The sequence below is a fragment of the Aptenodytes patagonicus genome, chromosome 1, assembly GCF_965638725.1.
Source record: "Aptenodytes patagonicus chromosome 1, bAptPat1.pri.cur, whole genome shotgun sequence".
NCBI classification, from domain to species: Eukaryota; Metazoa; Chordata; class Aves; order Sphenisciformes; family Spheniscidae; genus Aptenodytes; species Aptenodytes patagonicus.
The window spans coordinates 213,180,406-213,203,750 of NC_134949.1; the positions used below are offsets into that span (position 1 = coordinate 213,180,406).

Below are 23,345 nucleotides of genomic sequence, written 5' to 3' on the forward strand. Positions count from 1 at the left end.
GCAAATGCCAGCCTGTTCTGCCTAAGTGATCAGAAGGGAAAAAAGTCCTTGCAAAATTAGATCTCCTCATGATCTGAATTTGTTAACTTCCCAAAGATAAGGAAGTTCACAAGCAAAGGGTGGAAACACAAGAATCGGAATGTGTGTTTGAGGGGAGGGAAAATCAATAGAATAGATTTCCAGAATGTCTCTAAGTTCAGTGACCATCCATATCAGGGCAAATGGCAGGATCCTACTTTCTGGGGAAGCGTCTCATAATAAAGTCTATATTCCCTGACATCACTGTGCCATAGCTCCAAAGCCAAACCACAAAAAAATGTACAAGCACTTATTTTACAACTGTGAAATACCTGATAGCAGAGAGGAGAGTAGAAGTCATCTTCCCAAGGCAGAGTTTAATTATGCAGGAAGGTATTCTACCACATAATGAGGGCCACCTCTTGGAAAAAGAGCACTGACCACAAAGGTCTTAGCAACCTGCTGCTGGTATTATAATTGAAATAGAGCAAGCTTCTTTTCCACATTAGTGATAATTTTGATGTGAAAGGACAGAATGATCTTAATGTTCTCTTGCAATTTATAAAGATTTTAAGTTGAATGAACAGGTCATCTGTTAGTCTTTTGTTTGCTCTGAAAAAACAATAATTTTAATTGAGTTGTTGGCTCTCACAGCTCCTGCTAACTCAAGCGAACACTCAGTCACTACTCTCACCTTGCCTTGGTCTAAAACTGCTATATTTTGCCAATAATTTTCTTAAGGACTATAATACATCTTTTCATTTCATTATATCAGGTGTCTGGAATGCAATTTAACTTTAAAATAGGATCATTATTGAATCTAGTTTACTCTGAGCTGTGAATTGACTTAACTGTAAGTTTTAAAGAGCTATGTTTTTGAAAAAAACTTGTCTTTGTACTAAATTGAACTAAAATATTTTTAACTTGAAAAGAAAAGTAATTGCAGCAGAAATGAAATAAAAGATTTGAATAAGCATAAAGCTATGGAATTAAAAAATTGAAAAAATATCTGACTGCAAATCTAAATTAAATAGCATGAGACTGGCATGAATCATTTCAAAGCATCTAAGATCTAATGAACATCAGGTTCTGAGGTGAATATTAACAACTCAGCAATACTTGTGGGAATGAGTAAATGTACATTATACTTTTAATCTAAAAATCTCAAACTGCATTACAAATAAATACTTCCTCTTTTGCAAAAGTGATACACAGAAAACTATGTATATTTTTAAGTAGACCATTATTTAATCAGTCAATATGGTCTCTGGGATTCCTAAGAAGATTGTGATCATGGTATCTTAGAGTCTTACAAGGTAAAATTTTGTCTTTTACACAGACTATGCTATAATCACATTTGGCTAGTTCCCAGGCAAGGTGCTATTTTTAGCCCCATTTTCATGACAGAATTCTGGAGGAGTGATTTTACATTCTGTTGTGACTACCTGGAAATATTTCCTTCCCCCATCCTCTGTTCTTGTGTGTGTTTTTGCAGGGAATATTACTATAACAGTTCTGCCTTCTTATATGGAAACAGCTGAAGGAAAGCTCATCTGACTCTCAACATGGAGCTGGTCACTTCGCTCAAGGGGAAGAAATAAGTTCCTCCTGTGATACTCATTTAGAAATAGAGAGCCATACCAACCAAGGACATCCCAGCATGAATTTCTCATAATCTTTCATAAATTTACAATCTTATGTGCTTTATACAGTAAATATAATTTCTACACTCCATGCCTTCTCCATGTGCTACCAGAATTTGATGTTACAGAAAGCTACATGTTCAAAGGAGAGGTGGAAGGTACAAAAAGGCCAGGAAATAAATCCCTGTGCACTGAATTTCCAGGCTTCTGCCTTAAGCAGAATCATTTTTTTCTCATCATCACAGGTAACTCCCTTCCCTCTCTTAAACCAGCAATAAAACAAAGCAGTAGAGCTTGAGTAATTAGGAAAGAAGAGGAATTTTTTTTTTTTTTTTAAATGGAAATTAACTTTACCCTGATACGTAAAACCAGAAAATTTCCTCTTGAACAGATTTTATATGCTAGAAACCTGTTTGCTGTTACCTATACATCAGAAGTCTTTGCACCCAATTATAGGATATATACTTAGGATCTTTGCAAGGTCATATTATTATTATTATCATTTTATTTCAATTATTAAACTGTTTTTATCTCAACCCACGAGTTTTTCTCACTTGTGCTCTTCCAATTCTCTCCCCCATCCCACCGGGAGGGGGGGAGTGAGCAAGCGGCTGCGTGGTGCTTAGTTGCCGACTGAGGTTAAACCATGACAGTCAGTGTGAAAGATGCTCTAAGTATAAGATAAATTTAAAATTATCTTCTGTGTGAAAAATAATCTCTGCCTAAAATGGGTTCATTGTTACTTAGAATTGGGCCTTACTTGAAAACTTTACAGCGCTCACTGACATTTCCTTTGAAGTAGAACTATTTTTCAAGTTAATAACACAATGCAGTGATACACAAATCATAGCTTATTTTACAAATCTTTCTTTTTGAATATTTCACTTTTCCAGTAGAATTGTCTCCCTATACCTAGAATGCAATTATAATAGGTATTCTTATAAATGATGCTGAGTATATTGCCTTATAAATTTTATCACATTCAGCAAAATCATTAATATTTTACAAGGATTATACCATTAAAAACATACTTTTGTGGAATGAAAATGTTATGAAAATGAAATGTCACACACTATGTTTTTGCCTTAAGGATCCTAGTCATTTACACAGCACTCTAGAATGGTAGTATAAAAGAGAACAGTCTTTCTTTTTGATAGGTTTCATTCAGGAGCTGGAGTTTCACATTTCATGCAGCATGTTATGTATGGAAATCACTTGGAAAAGGTCACCATCTATCCTAGTCACTTCTTGCTTAATTAGGCACTGTACTATCATGCATTAAGCAATGCTGTTTTAGGGGAATTCAAGGAGAGATAAGAAACCCTAATGACAACATCAACTGATATTTATTTAGGTACATCAGATACGTGCACACGCCTGCATGCGTGCTTGACAATGAATGCGAATTGTAAATACAACCACTACATCACAGAAAAAGAAGTTTTAAACTCCTACTTCTTTGCTGCTTTAATATATGGGGGAACCCTTGTGCTGAAATACAGACACTACAAAACTGAATGGAAAACTCCTTTTAGCTAGAATATGTTCAGATCTTAACTGAAAAATACAATGGCAAATATGTCCAGTTTGAACCTGAGTACCAGAAAGAAGCATCAGTCTGAAGGTGTGAGACATGCCGACATTATTACTGAGTATTGGAGCAAAGAAATGATTTCAGTTTAATGTTTCAGTCAATGAGTGCTATAAAAGCTATAGGTTCATACAAGCTAAGGACAAAAGAGGCCATAAGTATTTTAGAATCTATTCTGTAACTTTGCTTTGGAAAATTTATTTGACCTGAAACATGCCAAATTGTTCAGAAAGCTGCACAGAATACTTTTGGAAAACCTGAAGAGAAGTGGTCTTCTTTTTTTGCAGTGGAAAATTATATTTCTTTGAACTTTGGACATTGAGAATTTGCTTTGCTTTTATTCTCTTTTCAGTCTGTTGGGTTTTATACACATCTGTATGGGCATCAGCCTGTCAGCTTTATGTGATGTTGCAATACAGTTTATTTATTTTTTAATATAATTTCAAATGTTTACTGGTATGGGAAGGCCACTTTGGAAGACCATTTTATGACTAATTGATTTCATTGTCAGAATGAATGTTGTGGTATTTAGTCTTTTTCATGTCTTTGTCCTTAGTATACTGACTTTTCCCTTTAAGGTAACTATCACTGGTGGATTCTTCCACTCTCCAGGTATAATTAACTCTTTTCCACCTCTGCTTCTGCTGAGTTCCTTACAAGCATTCAAGTCAAAAAATATCATCTAGGTAAATGAGTAAAATTGTAGAATCAATTCTAAACTTAAACCTGGCCCAAATTTTTTGTAGCTTCAGCTCTTTAAAATGTACTAACATTTCAAATGTAATGAATGTCTTTGTGCATACACGGAGAGGTTTTTTATTCAGTGGCAGCTTTTCACTGTTTTGGACACGTTTATAAATGTTGGCTAAAGTGAGCAGTAGTGAACACGTTTCTCTTTTGCATGTCTGCATAATGTAACATGAATATATTTAGGTTGCACATGGACCATTCTGAGACATTCGGTGGACAGCCAGGGAAGCTGCTGTTCAAACAATACATCTGAAGCTATTTTCCAGGGTTGTGATGAAGGTAAAGCCTTCTAAGATATTTATTCTCAATTTTGAAAATTGAACTGGTCAAAACAGGTTCAATATTCACAAGCCTTTGAAGCCCACCTCCACAGTGTGCTTTAGGGTGGGGTGAGCATTTTTATTCCTAAAGCAGGTCATGCAAGTCTATGCAGGAGCTATACGGCTATAATGAAAGCAGCTGCTCCTCAGCAGTTGCTCAGGTTAGTACTGTTATTGAGGGTCAGAATGAAGGTCAGGGTTTTGTTTTCAGTCAGTTCAGAATTACTGGTGGGTGAAGAAGTCTTCATCCTTCAGGCATGGAAGAGGGCATGAACAGAGGGAGCCTTTTATTGGCATCTCCTTCCTATGATCAAGAGTTTAGTGAGATGTACAGGCAACAAGGGCAGGAGAGCTGGCAGGCAGGATCTCGTAGGAATCCTGTGTGTCTTCTATTAATATTTAATAATGGAAGAATGGCCAAGAAACATTTCAGATTCAACAGATAGATAGGAAATTTAAGTTAATTCCTTCTTTGCTGGAACTTTTTTTTTCAGCTAGCAGTATGCAGTTTCTGAGATTTAAAATTATGTGCTTTGGAAGAGCGGGGTTTTTTAAGATTCTTTTATTATACTTTCCTGCATTCATTTCTCACTCTTGTTTCCACCATATCTGTGATCAGTGGGATCCCAGTTTCCTATCTGGGTTCCTTGAATTGACAATTTGCATTTATATTTAGGTGCTGCTCTGGAGATAGCCCAGTTTTTGAAAACACTGAATGCAATATTTTTATTTATTTAGGGTGCTTCCTGGGAACGATAGCTCAGTGCCTGTCCTTAGGAGCTTAGGGAACAGTTGAAACACTTTTTTTTTTTAGCCTTTCTGCATCTATGCTAGCTTGAGAGGTTATTTCCCTCCCTCCTGGTTTTCACTGTGCCTCTCTGGAAACTGTACCTCTTTAAATTTATAGGGTAAGTTGAATATATGAGTTGCTTGTTTTTCCTAATCAGTTAATTCAAGATTTTAATATTAACTTGCAGAATTTACATAGAATTTCTTTGCAACTCAACTCTTTTCCACTGAAGTGAACCCATACACATGCAAGATGGAAGAAACACTTGATGCAGCTCTATTGACCCGGTCTGAGATGGTGACCCAAGAACCTGCAGACCAGGAGGAGCTTTGCCCACAGTTCAGTCAATTCTGTGAAAGGCACGGCAGCCTCCTGTGAAGCCTCCCAGATTTATTTTGTATCTGCAAGGGATTTTGTCAGATATTGATGAAGCTAATATGTTAAAAATATGGACCAATATACTAAAGCACAGTCCTAATTGGAACTGAAGCTAAGGAACTAAAAAGAGTAGCTGAATTGCCCATTTTTCAAATGTAGATATTCTGTGCTCTGTTAGTAGCATTTCAAATTACCTCAGATATATTCAAAATATCATCCATTTTTTTAATCCAGGAGATTATCTGATGTGTTTAATTTCTGGATGTCTCTACAGCCCGGTTAGTTGAAATATACAATGGCTCTAAAAACTTCCAGAGTAGAGCACACAGCCTCCAAAGTCACTAGGTTGCTTAACTGTGATTCAGCAACAGCTTTACTGAGGCTAGTTTAGCTCAGCTATAACGCTTGGAACATCTGGGACCACTAAAAATAAATCTGGGGTTTTTTTGATGGAATGAGCCAAACATACGTTTTATGTGAAAACACCCGCAACAGTTTGAAAAAAATGATTCATTTTCTTATAAACAGAAATGTAAAAGTTTAAAATTAAAATGTCAGTCATCAGATCTAGAAAGATGTCTTCCTATTTAAATAAACTGCAAGTCCAATGCAAAGCACACCAAGACTTGTATCAATCCTTAAAAAGTGCTAGTGAGAGCTGAATGCCAAATAGCTTCCCAGGAGGCACGTTATGCTAATCACTATGGCAATCAGTTATTTATCATTCTTGCAGCCATGTATTTTCCATTTACGCTAACAGGGTGGTTGATTGGATTTTGTTCATTAAATGTGCAGAGTCAAAACTGGTCTTATAAACTGCTGTTCAATTTAATTAGTGAGTATGTGTGTACTCAGAAGCAGAAAACTAAGTTTTAAAATTATAACCTACATCAATCAGGCAATTTTTCTACATTATACCAAAATCATTCCACTTAGTGTATTCAGCATAAGAGAGAAAGTAAAAATTCTGCATTTTCACTTCCCCCATTCTCTGATGGTCTGGCAGTACATGTGATGTTGTCACTTATAAAAGAGTAAGAACAGACATTTGCTTTTGCTCTGCTGTCTTACCTAAAACTCTCCCAGGCTCTGTGTCTAACTTAAGAGACAGTGCAGGGATAGGAAGATCCTTAGTAAAGCTTTGTGTTCATTTTTTTTACAGCCTTTAGTTGATTAGTTATTAGCAGGTAACAAAGATGACCTGCAAGCACTACCATAAGGTTACAACCTAAACAGTAATAATTAATAACAATAAGGATTTAAATACAATCAGTAGTGGAAATGCTGGACTCTGATTCTGGAGATCCAGTTTCAGCTCCTATATTTTATGTCCATGTGGGAGGGGTGGTTTCATTATCCTGGGTACGTTCACAAGTTTCCCATGCATGTTTGTGAGTGTCCCTTTGTAGAACAAAGGCAGACATGTTTTTTCTTTTGTCTACCACAAATGATTTAAAGATCCAGCTGAGGATTTCACAGATCTCAAACACCTTTTCTTTCTGACTTGTATCATGTGTCTGGGAGTAGGTTTGATTGCTCTGGCCCTGGGAATAGGGGGTATTCTGATATAGCATCTTTTAAATATTGGAGATTTTTGTGTGAATAGTTCAATATTCATCGGACAGATAAAGTAGGATCTTTAACTTTCACAGACCTTTGAAGTGCTTTGTCCATTGCACATGAGAGAACAATGGGAGAGAAAGTTGGGGTGTGGTATCTTCTTATCCGTTAACCGTTTGTCTCCAAACTGAGGAGTCCTGGTCCTTTTAGCCTCTCCCCAGGAGGCAGATGTTCTAGATGGTACCCTTGACCGTTTTAGTTGTCTTTCTCTTCAATATCTGTATTATGTCCTTTTTGAGATGTAGAGACCTCAAGTGCACACAGTACCAGTACTGTGATAAAACCAAAGTTTTGTCTTGCAGAAAAATGTTATTTCATCTTGCTCTCATTAACCTTCCTGATGATACACAACTTTTACTGCATTTCAGCAGCTGCTATATGGTGAGCCATAAGTTTCTGACTCCCTCTGAGATAACTCAAAGTCCCCTTTCCTGAGTTTCACCTCTCAGTTCCTCACTCAACATGAAGTAAGCACAATTTAGATTTTCTTCACCTCAGATTTATTGGATTGAAACATACTTGCTGCCTTTTTCCTCCCTCGCTCAGTTTTGTGCAGTCCTTCTAGAGTGCTTCAACATTATCTGCCATTTGATTACCTGGAAGGTCTTAGTATCATCATGATTTTGAGATTTAGGTGTCCAAAGAAGATATAAGGTGGTCAGACGTCTCTCACCTTACTTCTGAACTCTGTAAAACTTGCAGCATCAACCACAAAACAGACAGAAAGCTTGTTGCTCCCTTTTCCTGGCTGGCGTTCCTTCTCTATAGCATCTTGCCAAGAGCCTTGTGGAAAGTTGTTATGGCACTACAGATCCTACTCTACTGACATTCAACAAATTAAGGTGGGGGTGCAGGGGGATGGACCTCCCACCTCCCCACATCATCTGGATGCAGAGGGTTATGTGAGTCACATAGTTTCATTTTGGATTTGGCTTGTTTGCTGGTCTATACAAGAAGCCCTACTGGATTTTGGGGCTTTTTTGTCCCATATTTTTCTCACCTTTTTTAGATGTTTACAGTGTCTTAACAGCTCTACTCTTTGACTAGAAGTAAGAAAGAGTTCAGCAGCCATTTAAGAATAGAAATTCCTCACCACTTCACAGTAATTCATGAAGGTAAATATTTTCTTGGTGGAGGGAGGGGTTGTGGGAGTAGCTATGCCTTGAGCAAACAGACTATGTTTGGCAATATGCTGTCACAGCAAGGTTCAAGGTGCTGCAGATCTCTTGTGCTGAAGGACTTTCAGTGTCATAGCTCTGACATTGTTTTGCTCAAAAGCATAGGAAGTAATTAAGAAGGAAAATGTCTTTCATCTTCAGAGGAAGTGGGATGATGGCCATAAAAGGGCAAGAGTGGGTTGCAGTTTGGTAGAAGTTCTGATAGGATATAGATTTTCAATATACACAGTTCTCCATGTCAGCAAAACCAGGTCATTACAGTTTTCTGTGACATTCATAACTAATTTAATGGAAATCATGATATAATATGCTATTTAAGCCATACCCATCTTGTAATTGAAGTGTCAGTTCAAATGGTGACTGTGGCAATCAATTTTTATTTCCAAAATGGGCTTTTTGACTTCGTACTATGTTGCGAAGTCATTTACCCCTATAAATATGCATTTCATAAAGAAGTGATTGGGGATTATTAAAAACTCAAATAAAACTATGAAAAAAGAAAAATATTTGCTATAATTGGGTCATCCAATTTTTTTCTCCAAAAGGGCATTTATATTTTTGAAAGCTTTTTTGTTGTGATTTATCACACAAAGTATTTCAAGTGTAAGGCAAAGCAACTAAACTTTTCAACCGAATATGAAATGGCCACGCTGTGCTTTTGTGCCTGCATGGCCATGGGGTATCGGTGACACCTGAAAGAATGTTACACGTGCCAGAGCAGTCCCAGAAACTATATATAATTCAGTATACAGAGGATTGCCCTTGGTGGCTTCCTTACAAAGCACTTTTCATGATTCTTTTCTTAAAATGCAGAGAGCTTTTATCTCTGAAACTAATTTGCAGACTTATTTTGCAATTTTTGTTAGGTGTAGTTTCATGTTGAGAGTTCCAACCATCTTGCACCTTTTGGTTATTTAATTATAAAAGTAATATCTACCCAGGGAAACCAACACATATGTGAAATTAGAAAGATGACAAAAAATTATTTGATTTTAATGGTTGTATTGTCCACATTCACTATTGCAGATTCATCATTTTCTTCTTGAAAGTCATGTAATTAAAAGGTTGTTGCTGTTGGAATCCAAAATGTTTGTGTCACCCTGACTTCTATGAATACAATTCAGGAGCTGACAGGAGATAAGATAAAAGTCAATAAAAAGAGAATTATTTATTAAAAAGATCTAATGTTACAAGAACAGTACACAGGAACTATTATATTACTGTGTCTTCCACATTGTATATACCATTATATATAGCATATATACAGATTGTATACAATATATCTAACAACTTGATATGGGCCATGACAGTATCTTTCTTTTGGTCTGCAAAACAAAGTTTCTTTCTAATTATTTTTTTCCAAACAGGTCTTGTGGCATTATACAAAAATACAGTCTCCTCAGTGACGCTAGACTGCACTATTACAATCTTTTACATGAAAAAGGAAAGAGCTCTCCATTGCAACTAAAAAATAGTATGTCATGATAAGGAACCATCTTCTTCTACAAAGTAACAAATAGGTAATACATAGGTACTGAAACATTTAAAACATGTTTATTAATATATTTAAGAAGCAAAATACATATTCTGTTCATGTTGAATATAAAACATATCCCTTTTTGTCCCTGCAATACAACTACATTACCTGATGGTATGTTCAGTATTTCTATCTGTATCTTGACACTACAGAGCGAGATATAACTAGATGCAGCTCTATCTCCTTATCAGACTTTCATTCTTATAAAGCACAGCCATCTATTGTATTCAGAAAGTTGTTTGACCAAAACGCCACCAGCAGTGACTGTAGCCTTTTTGAATACTCTGAAATAAACTGCATTGGCAAGCAGCTGTATAAAAAATAGAGGAAATTATGCTTAACTAATTTATAAAATAGCCATTTTCCTTTTTGGTTCATCACTTTATTCTTGTTTATTTCAACCTTTTGAAAAACGATGGTTTGCTAATGCAAGTTCTCTTCACAGTAGCAATGCTGCTGTTTTACAAATGACAGCAGGTAGTTATTTTCTATGAGTTTGCTCTATCAGCAAAGTATATTCCACCTTTCTTTCTTTGATCTCAAAGGCTTTTCCAGAAGCAGAGATATGGAAGGTCTCCTTCTGCGTGTATTTACAGTCTATGCTCAGCAAGCTATCCTGCCTTTGTTTTCCTAGCAACATTGTGACTAAGTAAATTTAAAACCTATATTTTAGAAAATTATTTAAAATATTAGTGGGTAATAAAGATTTGAGTTGAACTATCTCTGAAAAATTTTACTGATAAAATATTCAAAGGAAAAAAAAAATGAGTTGTTGGTCAGCTTTTTACCTACCAAGCACTTGCTCTGTGTTGTGCTTTCTTGGCTACTATTTTAAAGTTGCTAAGAAAGGGCACAGTTCGAGTGTACTATGTATGCCAAGTATTATTTTGTTAGTGAGCTGGCAAAATAATAGCATTTTAGACCCAGAACCCATCAACCAAAATAGATTTGCATCAAAACTTTTAGAGGGATGGACAGCTAGAAGAAATATGCTCTTAGGACTTGTCTGTTAAACTCTTTTGACTTGATTTTTCCCAGGCAAGGGAATGTTCATCCAAGGCGCGATCCCTAACCACATAGTAGTAAAACACCCTCCCTCATAACACCGTGCACACCATAATTGTACAAACACACACACCATATACACTGGGGATAATTTTGATTCAGGTGCCAATATGTGGAAAGGCCTTCCAATATAGAAAAGTCGTCCAAATTTTCTATTGAGTGAAAAATTTTTTGGTTCAGCAAGAAGTGGGGATTAAAACTGATAGCACACAGTCCCTACAAGAAAAATCTCTAGTGAGCTATAGAAATAGAGCCAATTAGCTAAATAACTGAAATGATGCTCAGTAGCACTTATCCAAGTATTTTTTTTCAGACACAGCATTCCACAAAATATATCCTACTGGAGTCTGTATATATGTGAATGGTTACATTCCAAAAAATGCTAATATTCTCTCCATAATATGCTTTCATATATACTTCAACTTGATTACCAAATATATAAAGCACAGAATGTTACTAAAAAATGGACCCAGAGGGAAAAAAGTTACAACTGAGAAGTGGTTGGAAAAAGTAGGTTTATCTCCTTGCATTGCTTTATTTGTCCACTTAGCAGCCTAATGTGTATCATGTTTAAATACCCAGTGGAGTTTTCATTGTCATATGCATTAGGAATTGATTTTTTATTTGCTATTGAAAATAAATATTTGATTCATTTGACATTAAATCATGTGGTATTTGAAGAAAACCAAACTTGTTTCTTTTTAAGTTTGTGTTTAATCATTTTCAGTTTACCTTGTGATAAAATAAATGGCTTCTTTTCTGCTCCTTTTTGTCACTTTCTGAGTGTGCTAATATTGTATTGACAATTCTTTTTGCTAATTAAATACATATTCATACATTTTCAGAACAAATTCTCTGTACTTTTGCAGTGGGCTGTGTATCTAAACTATTTTTCTCTCTTGTCGATTGGAACAGATAGCCATAGGGGATGCAAGAAAAGTATTCGACAAAGCTATATAAGACTTTGTTCTATATTTATAAAAGAATTTTTTTCCAAACCAAACAGATGTACTGTACTAGACACCACTGTGTAAACACCTAATGATACATGACTGGGGTCACCAAAATCAAACATATTAAAAAACTAAAGTACGTTTGACAGAAATTACGTTTCCTTACAAAAGTTTATTACATATAATCTGCATATTTTTGGGCCAAGAAGTGTCCCCTCCCCAGAGGACTTTTACAAAAAATGAAGTGAAAGAAACCTGATGGATTATTGACCGTGTCTCCAACACTCCTCTAAGTGCACCACAGGCATTTCTACGGGTCTTTAAGCATTAGCTTGGGTTTCCAGTTTCTCCACGGACATAAAACTCCATCCCTTGGTGTCATCAAGCTAAAGCAAACAAATAACAACAACAACAAAGTCTGCAGTCTTCACCATGGGGTTGAAGGAACCATCAGTGCCAAAAGCAATGTTACAGAGGATGAGGAAGTGGACAACACATGTAAGCTGGATTGAGCACTTGTTACTTTCCCTCCTGAAATGAAAAACAAAGTGATTAAGGAACAAATGATGCAAACAGTTCTTAGTACATTTAGGTACTACATTTTGCCCAAAAGTTGTATTCTATTATGCTCAGCAAAAGCCTAACTTTTAGGCAATGGATTACCTTGTGAGAACTGCAATCGCAAAATAGGCTCCCTACACAGACATGAGGAAATTGGGGATTTTATGATGATATCTACAGAAACTCACATGCTGAATCCTCATATTCAGTCTGCAAATGAATAGGAAATTCCAAAAGGGTATGTGGTTTTATGCCTTAATCCTCTATCATGGTTTAACCCCAGTCAGCAACTAAGAACCACACAGCCACTCGCTCACCCTCCCCCCCACAGTGGGATGGGGGAGAGAATTGGAAGAGCAAAAGTAAGAAAACTCATGGGTTGAGATAAGAACAGTTTAATAATTGAAATAATAAAATCATACTAAGAATAAGAATAACAACAACAACAACAATAAAAAATTGTAATGGAAAGTAAAACAGAGAGAGAGGGGAACAAAACCCAGGAAGGGAAAAAAACCCCAAGAGGTGATGCAACTGCCCGCTGACTGACGTCCAACCAGTCCCTGAGCAGCAATCGCTGCCCCTCGGCCAACTGCCCCCAGCTTATATACTGAGCATGACGTCACATGGTACGGAATATCCCTTTGGCCAGTTTGGGTCAGCTGTCCTGGCTGTGCCCCCTCCCAGCTTCTTGTGCACCTCCAGCCTTCTCAGTCAGTAGAGCATGGGAAGCTGAAAAGTCCTTGACCAGTGTAAGAACTACTTAGCAACAACTAAAACATCGGTGTATTATCACATTATTCTCATGCTAAATCCAAAACACAGCACTATGCCAGCTACTAGGATGAAAATTAACTCTATCCCAGCCGAAACCAGGACATCCTCAAAAAGAATTGGGTTGCAGAAGATGCCCTGGGTCACAGTCACAAATGTTCTTCCTGAAACAAAGAATGAAAGCTAACCCTTGATCTTGATGTTTGTCCAGAGGAAAAAGTGGTCTTTTGCCCAGTAGTCCAGTGATGTTTTTAGATCACAGCAGTCCCTTAAAAAGCTGTGCTAAGGGGAAATCTGCTATGGGCTGGCAGTGGCAACAGATCACAGGATGGGAAGGGAACCAGACTGGGTCTCTTTGGACCACACTCGTCCTAAGTGGAACTGATCTGTTGTGTGTAGTTTAATAAAAAATATCAGGTTAGAGGGAATGAAAGATTTTGTGGCCTAGAGTTATGGCTCAAAAGATACATGAAACAAATATTCCATGGAGTAGGGGTTGCTGTCTTCTGCATTCTGATGATAGCACTGTAGTTTGTGAATAGACTAGAGCTGAAATTTTAGGTCTAGATTGAAGTTTCAGGCTCACACCTTTTGGATAGGACTCCTTAAGGACTAAAAAGCGATGTTTAGTAGAATTTTAAAGTGTTAGCAGGAAGTTACAATTAAGATGCTGTGATGGTGTGCTCCCCCACCCAACCTGACCTTTATCTCCTGTAACCCTACCTAAGTGAGAACTACCAGGGGCAGGCGTTAATGGATGCTGATGGTGATACTTCATCCATTAACGAAGTGGATTCGGGAGCCAGATAACAACACAATAGCCCTTGGTTATTGTGAGAAATACGCCCACCTAACCACAGTTATCCGTATGCAAATATGACTATGAGTCAATCATCTTACCCCTATAAATAGTGAGCAGCCCAAGAGCCCTTTGAGCTATCCTGCAGGGCAGCGGGCTGCATGCCAGGATCTCCCCTTGAGTAGGGACGCCTCTCAAGGTTACTCCTCGAGGTTGAAAGATTCCTTGCCGCGACAGATCCTGGGTAAGTGACTAATAGCATGCTAAACTTTGAAACCTTAGCTAAGTGATATAAAGGATTGATTGCACATATATAATCCTTTAGACATAAACCATTGACCAAGATTGGGATTAGGATTGGATCCAGCCGCACCTAAACTCCTCTCTGAGAAGTTTAGAAAGCAAGGGGGTCCTTTCTGAACCTCATGACTCAACAGGAGGGTCTCCCTGACAGTAATGTCTGACCCTGTCCTCTATGCAGTAAATAATCAAGTGTACCTTGCCATCAAATCGTGTTCACTGTCGCATTTTCCATTGAACTTTGTTAATTCACGCTTTAACTCACTGTTTTCTATCAATAAAGTATTGTTCCTTCTCTCTCATGAGTGAAGTGCAGTCTCACTCCATCCGCAACAGATGCCTCGTTGTGTTTAGGCAAGAGACAATGTTATTTTCTGGCTAATCCTTCCATCCTTTTCTTACCTGTGTAATATTGATACTTTAAATTCTTTCCACATATTGCAGTAACTGAGGAAATAGAAGCTAGACATCATAATTTATTTCATGATAATACTTTAATGCTGTAATACATTAATCATTTAATAAAGTAATATCTACGCAAGGGAGTCAATGGAACTTATAGACTAATTCCGCTTATTCTAAAGCAGGCACATACAGAGGGTTCAGCTACCTAAATGCATGCCATTTTAGCTGTGTACACCTAACACAGACCACCTGGCTGGTGGTCCAGAATGATATGCGTATCCTCTAAGTCCCGCATCATAGCTACCAGCTCTGTGCAGATATTTGGGATACCTTAGGACAGCTCAGATGTCTTTATGTGCCTATTTCTGAATATTTAAATTGAGAAGATCAGCTGAATTGCTGTCTAGGCTCCACTGTTGGTCTGTATGGATTACATCTCAGCTGACTATAATGCTGTTTGAGAAACCTAATGCACGTGTAGACATCTACAGCTCAGTTAGGTTTCCAGTTGTTATCCTAGAAAGGGAGAGTTTTCCTGTAAATCCTCGGTTTTATTTATCAGCCCCATATGGATGCCTCAGATACTCTTGAGCATCCCAAATGGCACTAGATACCTTTGTTTCAGCAGAGAAATGAAGACTGATTAATGATTTTATCCAATAGCTAGAGAATTGTGAGAACATTTGTTTCGAGTAGAGAATAATAGAGTTAATGAGCACTGCTATAATCACCACTCTTCCAAATATAAGTGTAACCTTACCTGAGAAAGATGGAACTCTGATCTGGGGACTCGCAGTCCCATCCCCTCCTTCACTGACTGCACAGACCTCAATGATGTAGACGCCAACATCAGGAAGAAGTACCACTGCAGAGGTTTTCTGTGTTTCTATAACTTGACTGTTGCTCTGGCCTTCTTGCCTAAATAATACCTATGGTCAATAAAGTAGATAGTAGTCATAGTGGTCATTCAAGTTACATACCAGTCATTTTGTGTAGATAACGCAGTCACTGAAAGGTTAACTGTTTCATGCTTTCATTAAGGATTTCTTGACATTACATTTGAGCAGTCATCTGCTTTTACTCTCCCCTCCCCCTAATGGCTTCAAAACATTAATAGCAAAGTATATTAGCAATTAATGAATGTGAAAGGACATTGATTACGATCCAGAGAGAAGATATAGCATTTGCCTGCTCCAGCATTAGGTGTTACACAATTTTTTCTCCAAACTTTCTTCTAAATGCATTTTGAGTTCCATTTCATTCAAATTCTTATCCCCAAATTTATGTAGATAGTCACATTTTTGGCTCAAGAATCCATCTTCAAATGTAAAGAAAATGCCCTAAATAATGTCCTTAGTGTGTTTACTTTAGCTGGCTAAGTCAACTGAGAATAGCTCAGATCTGTCCCTGCATCTCCTGTGAAACTCAGTACAAGCTTATGGAGTGTGGGAGGAAATAAGTGAGTACATAGCTGTCTTTTTGGTACTTCTGCGTAAGTTTCTGTTCCCAGACAAAATTAAAAAGGTCAGAGAGGTGTAAAAGAGCAAAGTAGTGAACTGAACTTTTTTCAGAATCTCAGCTATTCTGATAAAGGTTAGAGCAGTTTCTGGTTTATTTGAAACATTTTACACTTTCTTGGTGGTATTTCCTGAGGTATCAGAGGGAATATCAGATTGTAGTCTATAGAAATTATTGTATATATGCTTAAAAAAGAAAAAACACCATGCCTCTGCAAAAACATTGAAATCATTCTGTTTTGATTTAAAAAATTGCAGTGAATTCCACTGCTTTTTATGACTTGTTATTTAAGAGTTAATCTGGTTTTTACTCTTTAAAACTTTAAATGCCAGATGTTACTGTCACTGATTATTGAACACCACCAACATGATCACAAAACAAATCCAAATATTTGTGTTTCTGCTCCATGAAAATATTAATTAATATTTTATCTTAATATTTTAAGATGCCTCATTCTTCTGCATTTCTCTTAAATCTTACTGCAAACACAGTTAAATTGAAGTGTTAGTAGGAATTTCATTGCAGGCTGGTCTTACTAATAGCGACTTCTGAGTCGGATTCGATGAACTGATCCCCTCAGATAGAGCTCACTCAGTTTATAATCAGTAGGTGAAAATCACAACATAGAAAATGTTGGGACATTTTGCTCTTTTCAATTTTATTTATTGCTTTTCATGGTGAAAACTGATTGCAGACAGTTTGTGTAGCATACTCTACTTACACAGAAAAACAAGAAAGGGAAAAAAGCCAACAGGGAAGAGGACTAGTCATTTGGAAGAGAGAAAGGTGAGCAAGGAAGGGGATGCACTGACCTTGTATCCCATTACATCAGATTCATTAGCTAGAGGTCTGACTGGCTCCCACCCAAGAGACACATGAGGGCCATCCTGTATCCACATAATATTGCTTGGTGCTTGGCTGGGAGCTGAGGGGAAAAAATAACATGTACATAAATATAGTTTATAGGTAGTTTCTTTAAAATCCAAAGAAAAGTATTTCAGTCTTCTATTATATTTACAACTGGTTGTGTTAGCAGGCTCCCAAATCTAGCTGGAATTTTAAAAAGATTTTTTTTGCACCAGAATTGTCATTTAATAGATTGTGGTGTATTTATTCAGCCCACCCCATGAACTCCACAGAAATTATGAACTTGAATTCTTTTCTGTCCCTTCTTTGTCAAAAATGCCTTGTTTTCTAGGAAGATAACCTTTGTTATGAATGCAAAGTCATATGAATTCGTGTCTAAATATCAAAGCAAAGCCATGAATCAAAACTATACATGATTCCTGATTATTATACACTCTTATTAAAGGAAAACCCAAGAGGGCAGAGGTTGCTCCCTGACTTCTCCCTTTGAGCAAAGGTACTGAGATCACTTACGAGACTTCTTGGTTGCTGCACGCACAGCAGTGCTAGGTGGTCCATACCCTGCAGCGTTGTACGCCCTCACCGTTAGGTGATATAATGTGTTTCCTTCTAATCCTGTCAGGAGGATGGATGACTCATTTCCCTCAGTTTTGACCTTTGCTGCTGCTTCTTCCTGCTCCATGTCCTTCCAGTAACCAACCTGCAAAGTGACCAAATGAAGGATTAATATAGGCATCTGGGAAGCTCATGCTTCCAGATGCTTATACTTGTTATCCTGTGGAGGGTCTTTTTGCCATTTCTGCCTTTTGTCTGATCATCAAACCCTTTTGAACACGTGTGATTTGCAGCCTAACCTCAGAGCCAAGCAATGCTCACTTCTCCAAAATGGCGAGACTCAGAATATCACGGTATTACCTGAAGCATGTTGAATTGCTGTGTACTAGCACAAGAAGATGTAACTACAAGACGGAATAGCAGAGGATGAACATCGGCAGAAGTCAATTTCAGAGAATTCAAGGAGAGCTCATCCTCTGGTAGGTCACCAGAATAGCTACCTTCACCCTGGAAAGCTCTGACCGCATCAGTTAAGAAGTGTTGTGAGCAATATTCCCTTCCTGGCCCTGTGCAACTCAGAGCCATGAGATTTCTTATCTCATAAGAATGAATATGTAATGAATATGTAATGAATAGGAAATGACAGAACACCAAAGGAAATCTTTCATTCATCTGAAAAATCTTACCTGAAGAAAAAGAAAGAAGTGGATTCAGTTTTAGTTCTTGGATATAAACAGGTTTCTGATAAATGCAATTTTGATAGCATGTTTATGCCCTTCCTTTTCAGACATAAAAACCCTAAATGATCTTTGGTGGTTTAGTCCATATATCTGGTATCTGCACTGAGTTCATCAAAATCTCAAAGAGGTTATAGAGCTGAGCTAGGAATTTGGCTAGTCTCTTTCCTCAAGGATCAAGTATTTGCAGGGCATAACAGGAAAAAAGCAGTACTGTCTTTTTTTAATGTATCTAGGTGACCTACACAAGTAAGGTAATTCTCATGGGGCCCTATTTTCCCTAACAGGAGATGTCACTAATGTGCCATTCAAAGACCTATATTCAGCTTACCATTATTCATGCTGAGACCTACTTGGATTTATTCCACATTTTGACCTTTTCTGTGAAGTTGGTTATTTCATAATAAGTTATTCATATTACATCTGGATAACTTTTCCTCTGAGAAAAAGGTCATGGATGATACAGCACTCTTGTGCATGTATCCCAGAAAATGGCGAACCAAAAAACCCAAGGGGCTCATAGGAAAATAAGACCAATGAGTACAATGCTGACCTTTTATAATTGCACTAGGACTGCCATTTAAAAAAAATAAATCTAGAAAGACCTGGCTGCAAAAATATACATTTGAGGTCATATCTTCACTTGAGTAAAGTGGCTCTGTTAACTTTGATTGAGGATATATCAGTTTGTGCCAACTTAAAGTTTACTCTTTCAATTGTAACATTCATGTAAATATCTTTTTTGTGTGCCTGCATTATCTCATGCTAAAATGCTCTTGCTTTAATTCTTATGTTAATTACAGCTCAGATAGCAAATCTAGCTGTAGTCACCACTTGTTGTTGAAATAAGTGTGATTCACTGAGGTATTTTGCTAGCTGAATGCTTGACCAACCCTCTTGGTATCTGAAGGAACACCTAGTCACATCTTCCTTGGAAAGAAAAAAGAATCAACAACCTTTTATTCACACACTGGGATTGAACCTCCAATGCTTATTATCTCTTGGGCAGTTAGATTCCTTTCGTTTTACTTGCAATGCATCTTTACAAACTTGACACTACAGTGATGAGAGCCACATAGTATTAAGCACTGTACAAACAGGTAGTGAGAGGCAGCACATGTCCTGGAGACCCTATCATCCAGTTAGTGAAGTCTGCTGAGGATCCAACAGGGAAATGATCAGAAAGGAAAAGTGACTTGCCCAAGGTTACACAGGTGCACAGTAGCAGGGGTGGAAATGCAACTGAAGTGGTGAAATCCTGGTTCTAGAAAGCCAGAAGCAAAATTATAAGTAGCTCAATAGGTCTCATTGTGGTAGTTTATTCACAGGGCACACCATGTCTCGTGAATGCAATGTACAAGACAGTAGATAGCCCCCAGCTTTTGCACTGAAGCTTTATTTAGTATAAAGAAGTTGTGAAAACCTGATTTTCCAAATAATGGTGTTAGGACTACAAAGATATTAAAACCTGATGAGTGTGGAAGAAAGCTAGGAGCATAACTCAGCCCTTTTGATATTTTTCATGTGTTTGGAAATGATCTCCACCAGTGCTTATATGGCATTATCAGTTTGGATACTAATTATATTTTGCACATTAAGTCTGCAAAAATAACTATGGCATGTTCCCTACCAGTTCTGCTGCACCACGTGACAAAGGTGTTCTCTGTTGGCAAAGGGGTATTCTTGTGGGAATTAATACATTGTATTAAGCAGCAAAAGCATTAAATCCAATTTGGCAGTGCTTCTATTTCAGTTTCTCCTGTAGTTCAAAGCCCTTAAGTGTTTGGTCCCTGCTTTTAAAATTGCCCTTAAAGTTTTACTAGGTGCGTTTGGACTTTGATCTCAAAATATGTTTTTCTCTTTCTTTCTTAATGCACACATCCATGTCTTGATGGCCAAATGAACTAAAGGAAAAAGTGGTTATAAAAAAAAAAAAGAACTCCAGTGATTGTTGACTGAGGTCGATGATAGGGGAACTTACATCAATTTGAACCGAAATGAAGATACGACTCATGTTTAAAAGTGCTGGACATATTTCTTAAAACAGGGTTTGTTTATTTACACTTTTATGTGTTTGGTTTTTTTAAAAATCTTGCTATTTTCTGTAACCTTAATTTATAGTGCTCAGAAGGGATTTACCACACTTAGAGTAGGTTTTCATTAACGATAACTTTGAATATTGATATAGCATGAAGCATAAATCACAAAAGAGAAGCCTATATTTTAAAAATGAAATAAAAAGGGGGGGGGAAGTATTTGGTTTGTTTAATGCATTATTGTTTGTGAGATTTAAAATTTTTTGCTGGGCTTTCTGCTGTTTTTCATCTGATTCCCAGAAACCCATCTCTGAGCTGGAGAGAAACCAATAATGATATTTAAACAACTGAATAGAAGAGATGCAGGCACATGCAAGCTGCTTTGTCCTGATCATGGGTTAAGCAATCGTTAAAAGTAAACCATCACATTAAAAGTATGTTTCCATCTAAAATTTTTCTATCTCTAATACTTACAGACTACTTCCTTGAAGTTTCATGTTAAAAGTATCTTAGATAATATTACTCTTTTTCCCAAATTGGTTTCTAGGGTATGCATAATAGCACTTTGGTATAAATTCATGTTATCTAGTTGCAGGCCCTCTTCTCTAAATTCAGCAGTCAGAGTTATTGTCTGGATACTCTTTCTGTTGACCACAGAGAATTAAAGCTACAAATTAGGCATTTCATGTAAGAGCCCAAATTAGGTAGGATGAATGGAAGTGGACAAACAGACAAACTTTTCTGCACTCTCTGATGGAGTCTTTACCAACATCAACAGTACTGACATAACTGAAAAGGAACTTGAAGAGATATCAGAGTACAGAAAGTGCTAGGGGAGAAAGTGCGGTGAGCTGAAAGAACTGCTGCTAGCCCTAAAAAAATGATTCAGATTTCATAAAAACTGATTTAATTATCATTATCAGAACACCTATCAGCGCCTTAAACTGACACATTGCAGTCATGCAAATGTTAGCGCTGGCAAAACTGCAACGGTATAACCAAGCACTTAGGACAGAAGAAGAGGTGTTTTTTGTATCATCTGCTGCTGCTGTTTGTATAATCTCAAGATATTGGTGTGACTGTCTTTCAGAACAAGATGAGAGGTTCCTGCAAAAAGGTCAATCAACCTCGGTTTCTTCCCTCTCACCAAAACAATTGCTGACTGAAAAGAAGAAAGAAAACACTGTTTAGTACTCCTAGGTTCTGGGGTCTTCTCTGGAGTAGCTTGCATCCTCCTCTTTTCTCAGGTACTCTCTTCTCCCACATAGTCCTGCATGCACATTGAATGAAGACTGATAATGTATCTCAACCTTGAGGACGATCATAAAATATCTAGTCATATTTTCTTATGAAAACTCAATAATTATATAGGCTTCTGATTTTAGGTAATATAGAAAGCTAGTAGTCTTGTAACAAACTATTCATGATACAGACATTGTAAAGGGTATGGCTCTCTTGAGGCCCTCATGAGAGATCTAGAGTGTGATCCATACCTTAAGGACTTGAAAAGCAGTAGTACTGCTGTGCTATAAAATCCTGCTTATAGTCTTCAGGATTTTAGAGGGGTTTGAATTAGCATATGAGTAACTTTGTAGGCAAAATTGACTCGTATATAAAACTGTCCAATTGCTAATTTTGTGTTTGGGAAAATTCATTCATTCCAAAAGTGAAGTTTAGTAAATTGGCATTCAGGCTGGTAAAACACCAATTCCTCTTTTTTCTGTCTTGCTTTACCAGCTTCTGGTAGAAACATCCATATATTCTTTCTAAATTACTTCAAGGTATGCTTCAATAAATTCAAAAACCCCCACATTCCAGTACCTTGTAGATGTAATTTTCTGTTCCACTGTAAAAACAGATAAAGTATATCCAAGAAACAGCAAAAACTCTTGAATATTTCTCTTTGAAAAAACAGAATATGACATAAAAAAGTTATTATGTCAAGTAATCCTCTCTGAAAATGGCATTCAAGATTTTCTATTTTTTATACTTTTTTTTTTGTTGTTGCAAGTTGATCTTTTGATTAAGTTAGTCAAGCTCCTGTCCCTTGGGGGAATTCCAGTGAAAAAGACATGAGCTTTGTGATCTATACTTAAGTATTAGCATTGTTTTTCTGGAAAAGAAAAAAAAAAAAAAAAATCTGTTCTTCCAGCCAATAATTCTTTCCCTTCCCTACCAGTAGTGAGTGACAAAGAAAATAATGCCTAGGGCTGAAATAGATTTTATAACCTTCAGGTTACAGATTCTAAACAATAAGTATGAACAACACACTATATTTTTCTACCATTCTGACAAAGTTTTCAAGCTACTTCTACTTTATGAGAGTGTAGCTGACATATATTTAGTAAGGTCGGGCGGACAGCTGACAAATCTGTACTGAAGTCAGGAATAATATGTGCTTTGGAAGATGCAAATGAGTACAGCAAACCTTGTGAAAACTCATGTGACATAACAGTTAACACTGCCTTTCAGGGATGACAATGTGAAATTGGACAAGTTACTTTGCCTTTCTTCACTCCTTAGTACAGAGTGCAAACAGGGCAGGAGTGAAACTGGGTCACTGCAAACTTGTCCATATGTAGTAAATATTCTGTCAGTTTTGTTGATTAGAGCCCAAACATAAAAAAAATACTCCCCCCCCCCCCCCCCCCCCTTTAGCTGTTGCTAAAAGGCCAGGAAATGTAAAGACCGTGTAGGTGGTTGCCACTGCTGCAGTGACCGCAGGCAGAATACAAATTGAGACATGAAAACAGAGTGGCTAGTCAGATTATTTTGCATCCAATTTGAATTGAAAGCAACATTTTACTTGTGGTCCACAATAATTTTACATTAGGAAAAACTGTTAAAAAAACCATAAATCATTAATCTTTTTATCAAAGTCACTGGATTTCTCTATATTATCTATTTGTTATTTGTGGATTAAAGGAGTATTACAGGCTATGTTCTGCAC

The 23,345-nt window shown here is 37.1% G+C and overlaps 1 protein-coding gene across 7 annotated transcripts in view; it reads right to left on the bottom strand.

The window, feature by feature from the left end:
• Positions 1-9,431: 9,431 nt before the first annotated feature.
• The window catches only part of CNTN5 (contactin 5), a 721,166-nt gene continuing 707,252 nt past the window's right edge, over positions 9,432-23,345 (bottom strand). For all 7 annotated transcript variants that reach the window (XM_076328246.1, XM_076328247.1, XM_076328249.1 and 4 more), the window contains 4 exons: positions 17,581-17,767; positions 17,013-17,125; positions 15,443-15,611; positions 9,432-12,374 (listed from right to left, as the gene is read on the bottom strand). In XM_076328246.1, the coding sequence (XP_076184361.1) occupies positions 12,271-12,374; positions 15,443-15,611; positions 17,013-17,125; positions 17,581-17,767 (573 nt within the window). In that variant the 3' untranslated portion in view covers positions 9,432-12,270. The remainder of the gene's footprint in view (positions 12,375-15,442; positions 15,612-17,012; positions 17,126-17,580; positions 17,768-23,345) is intronic.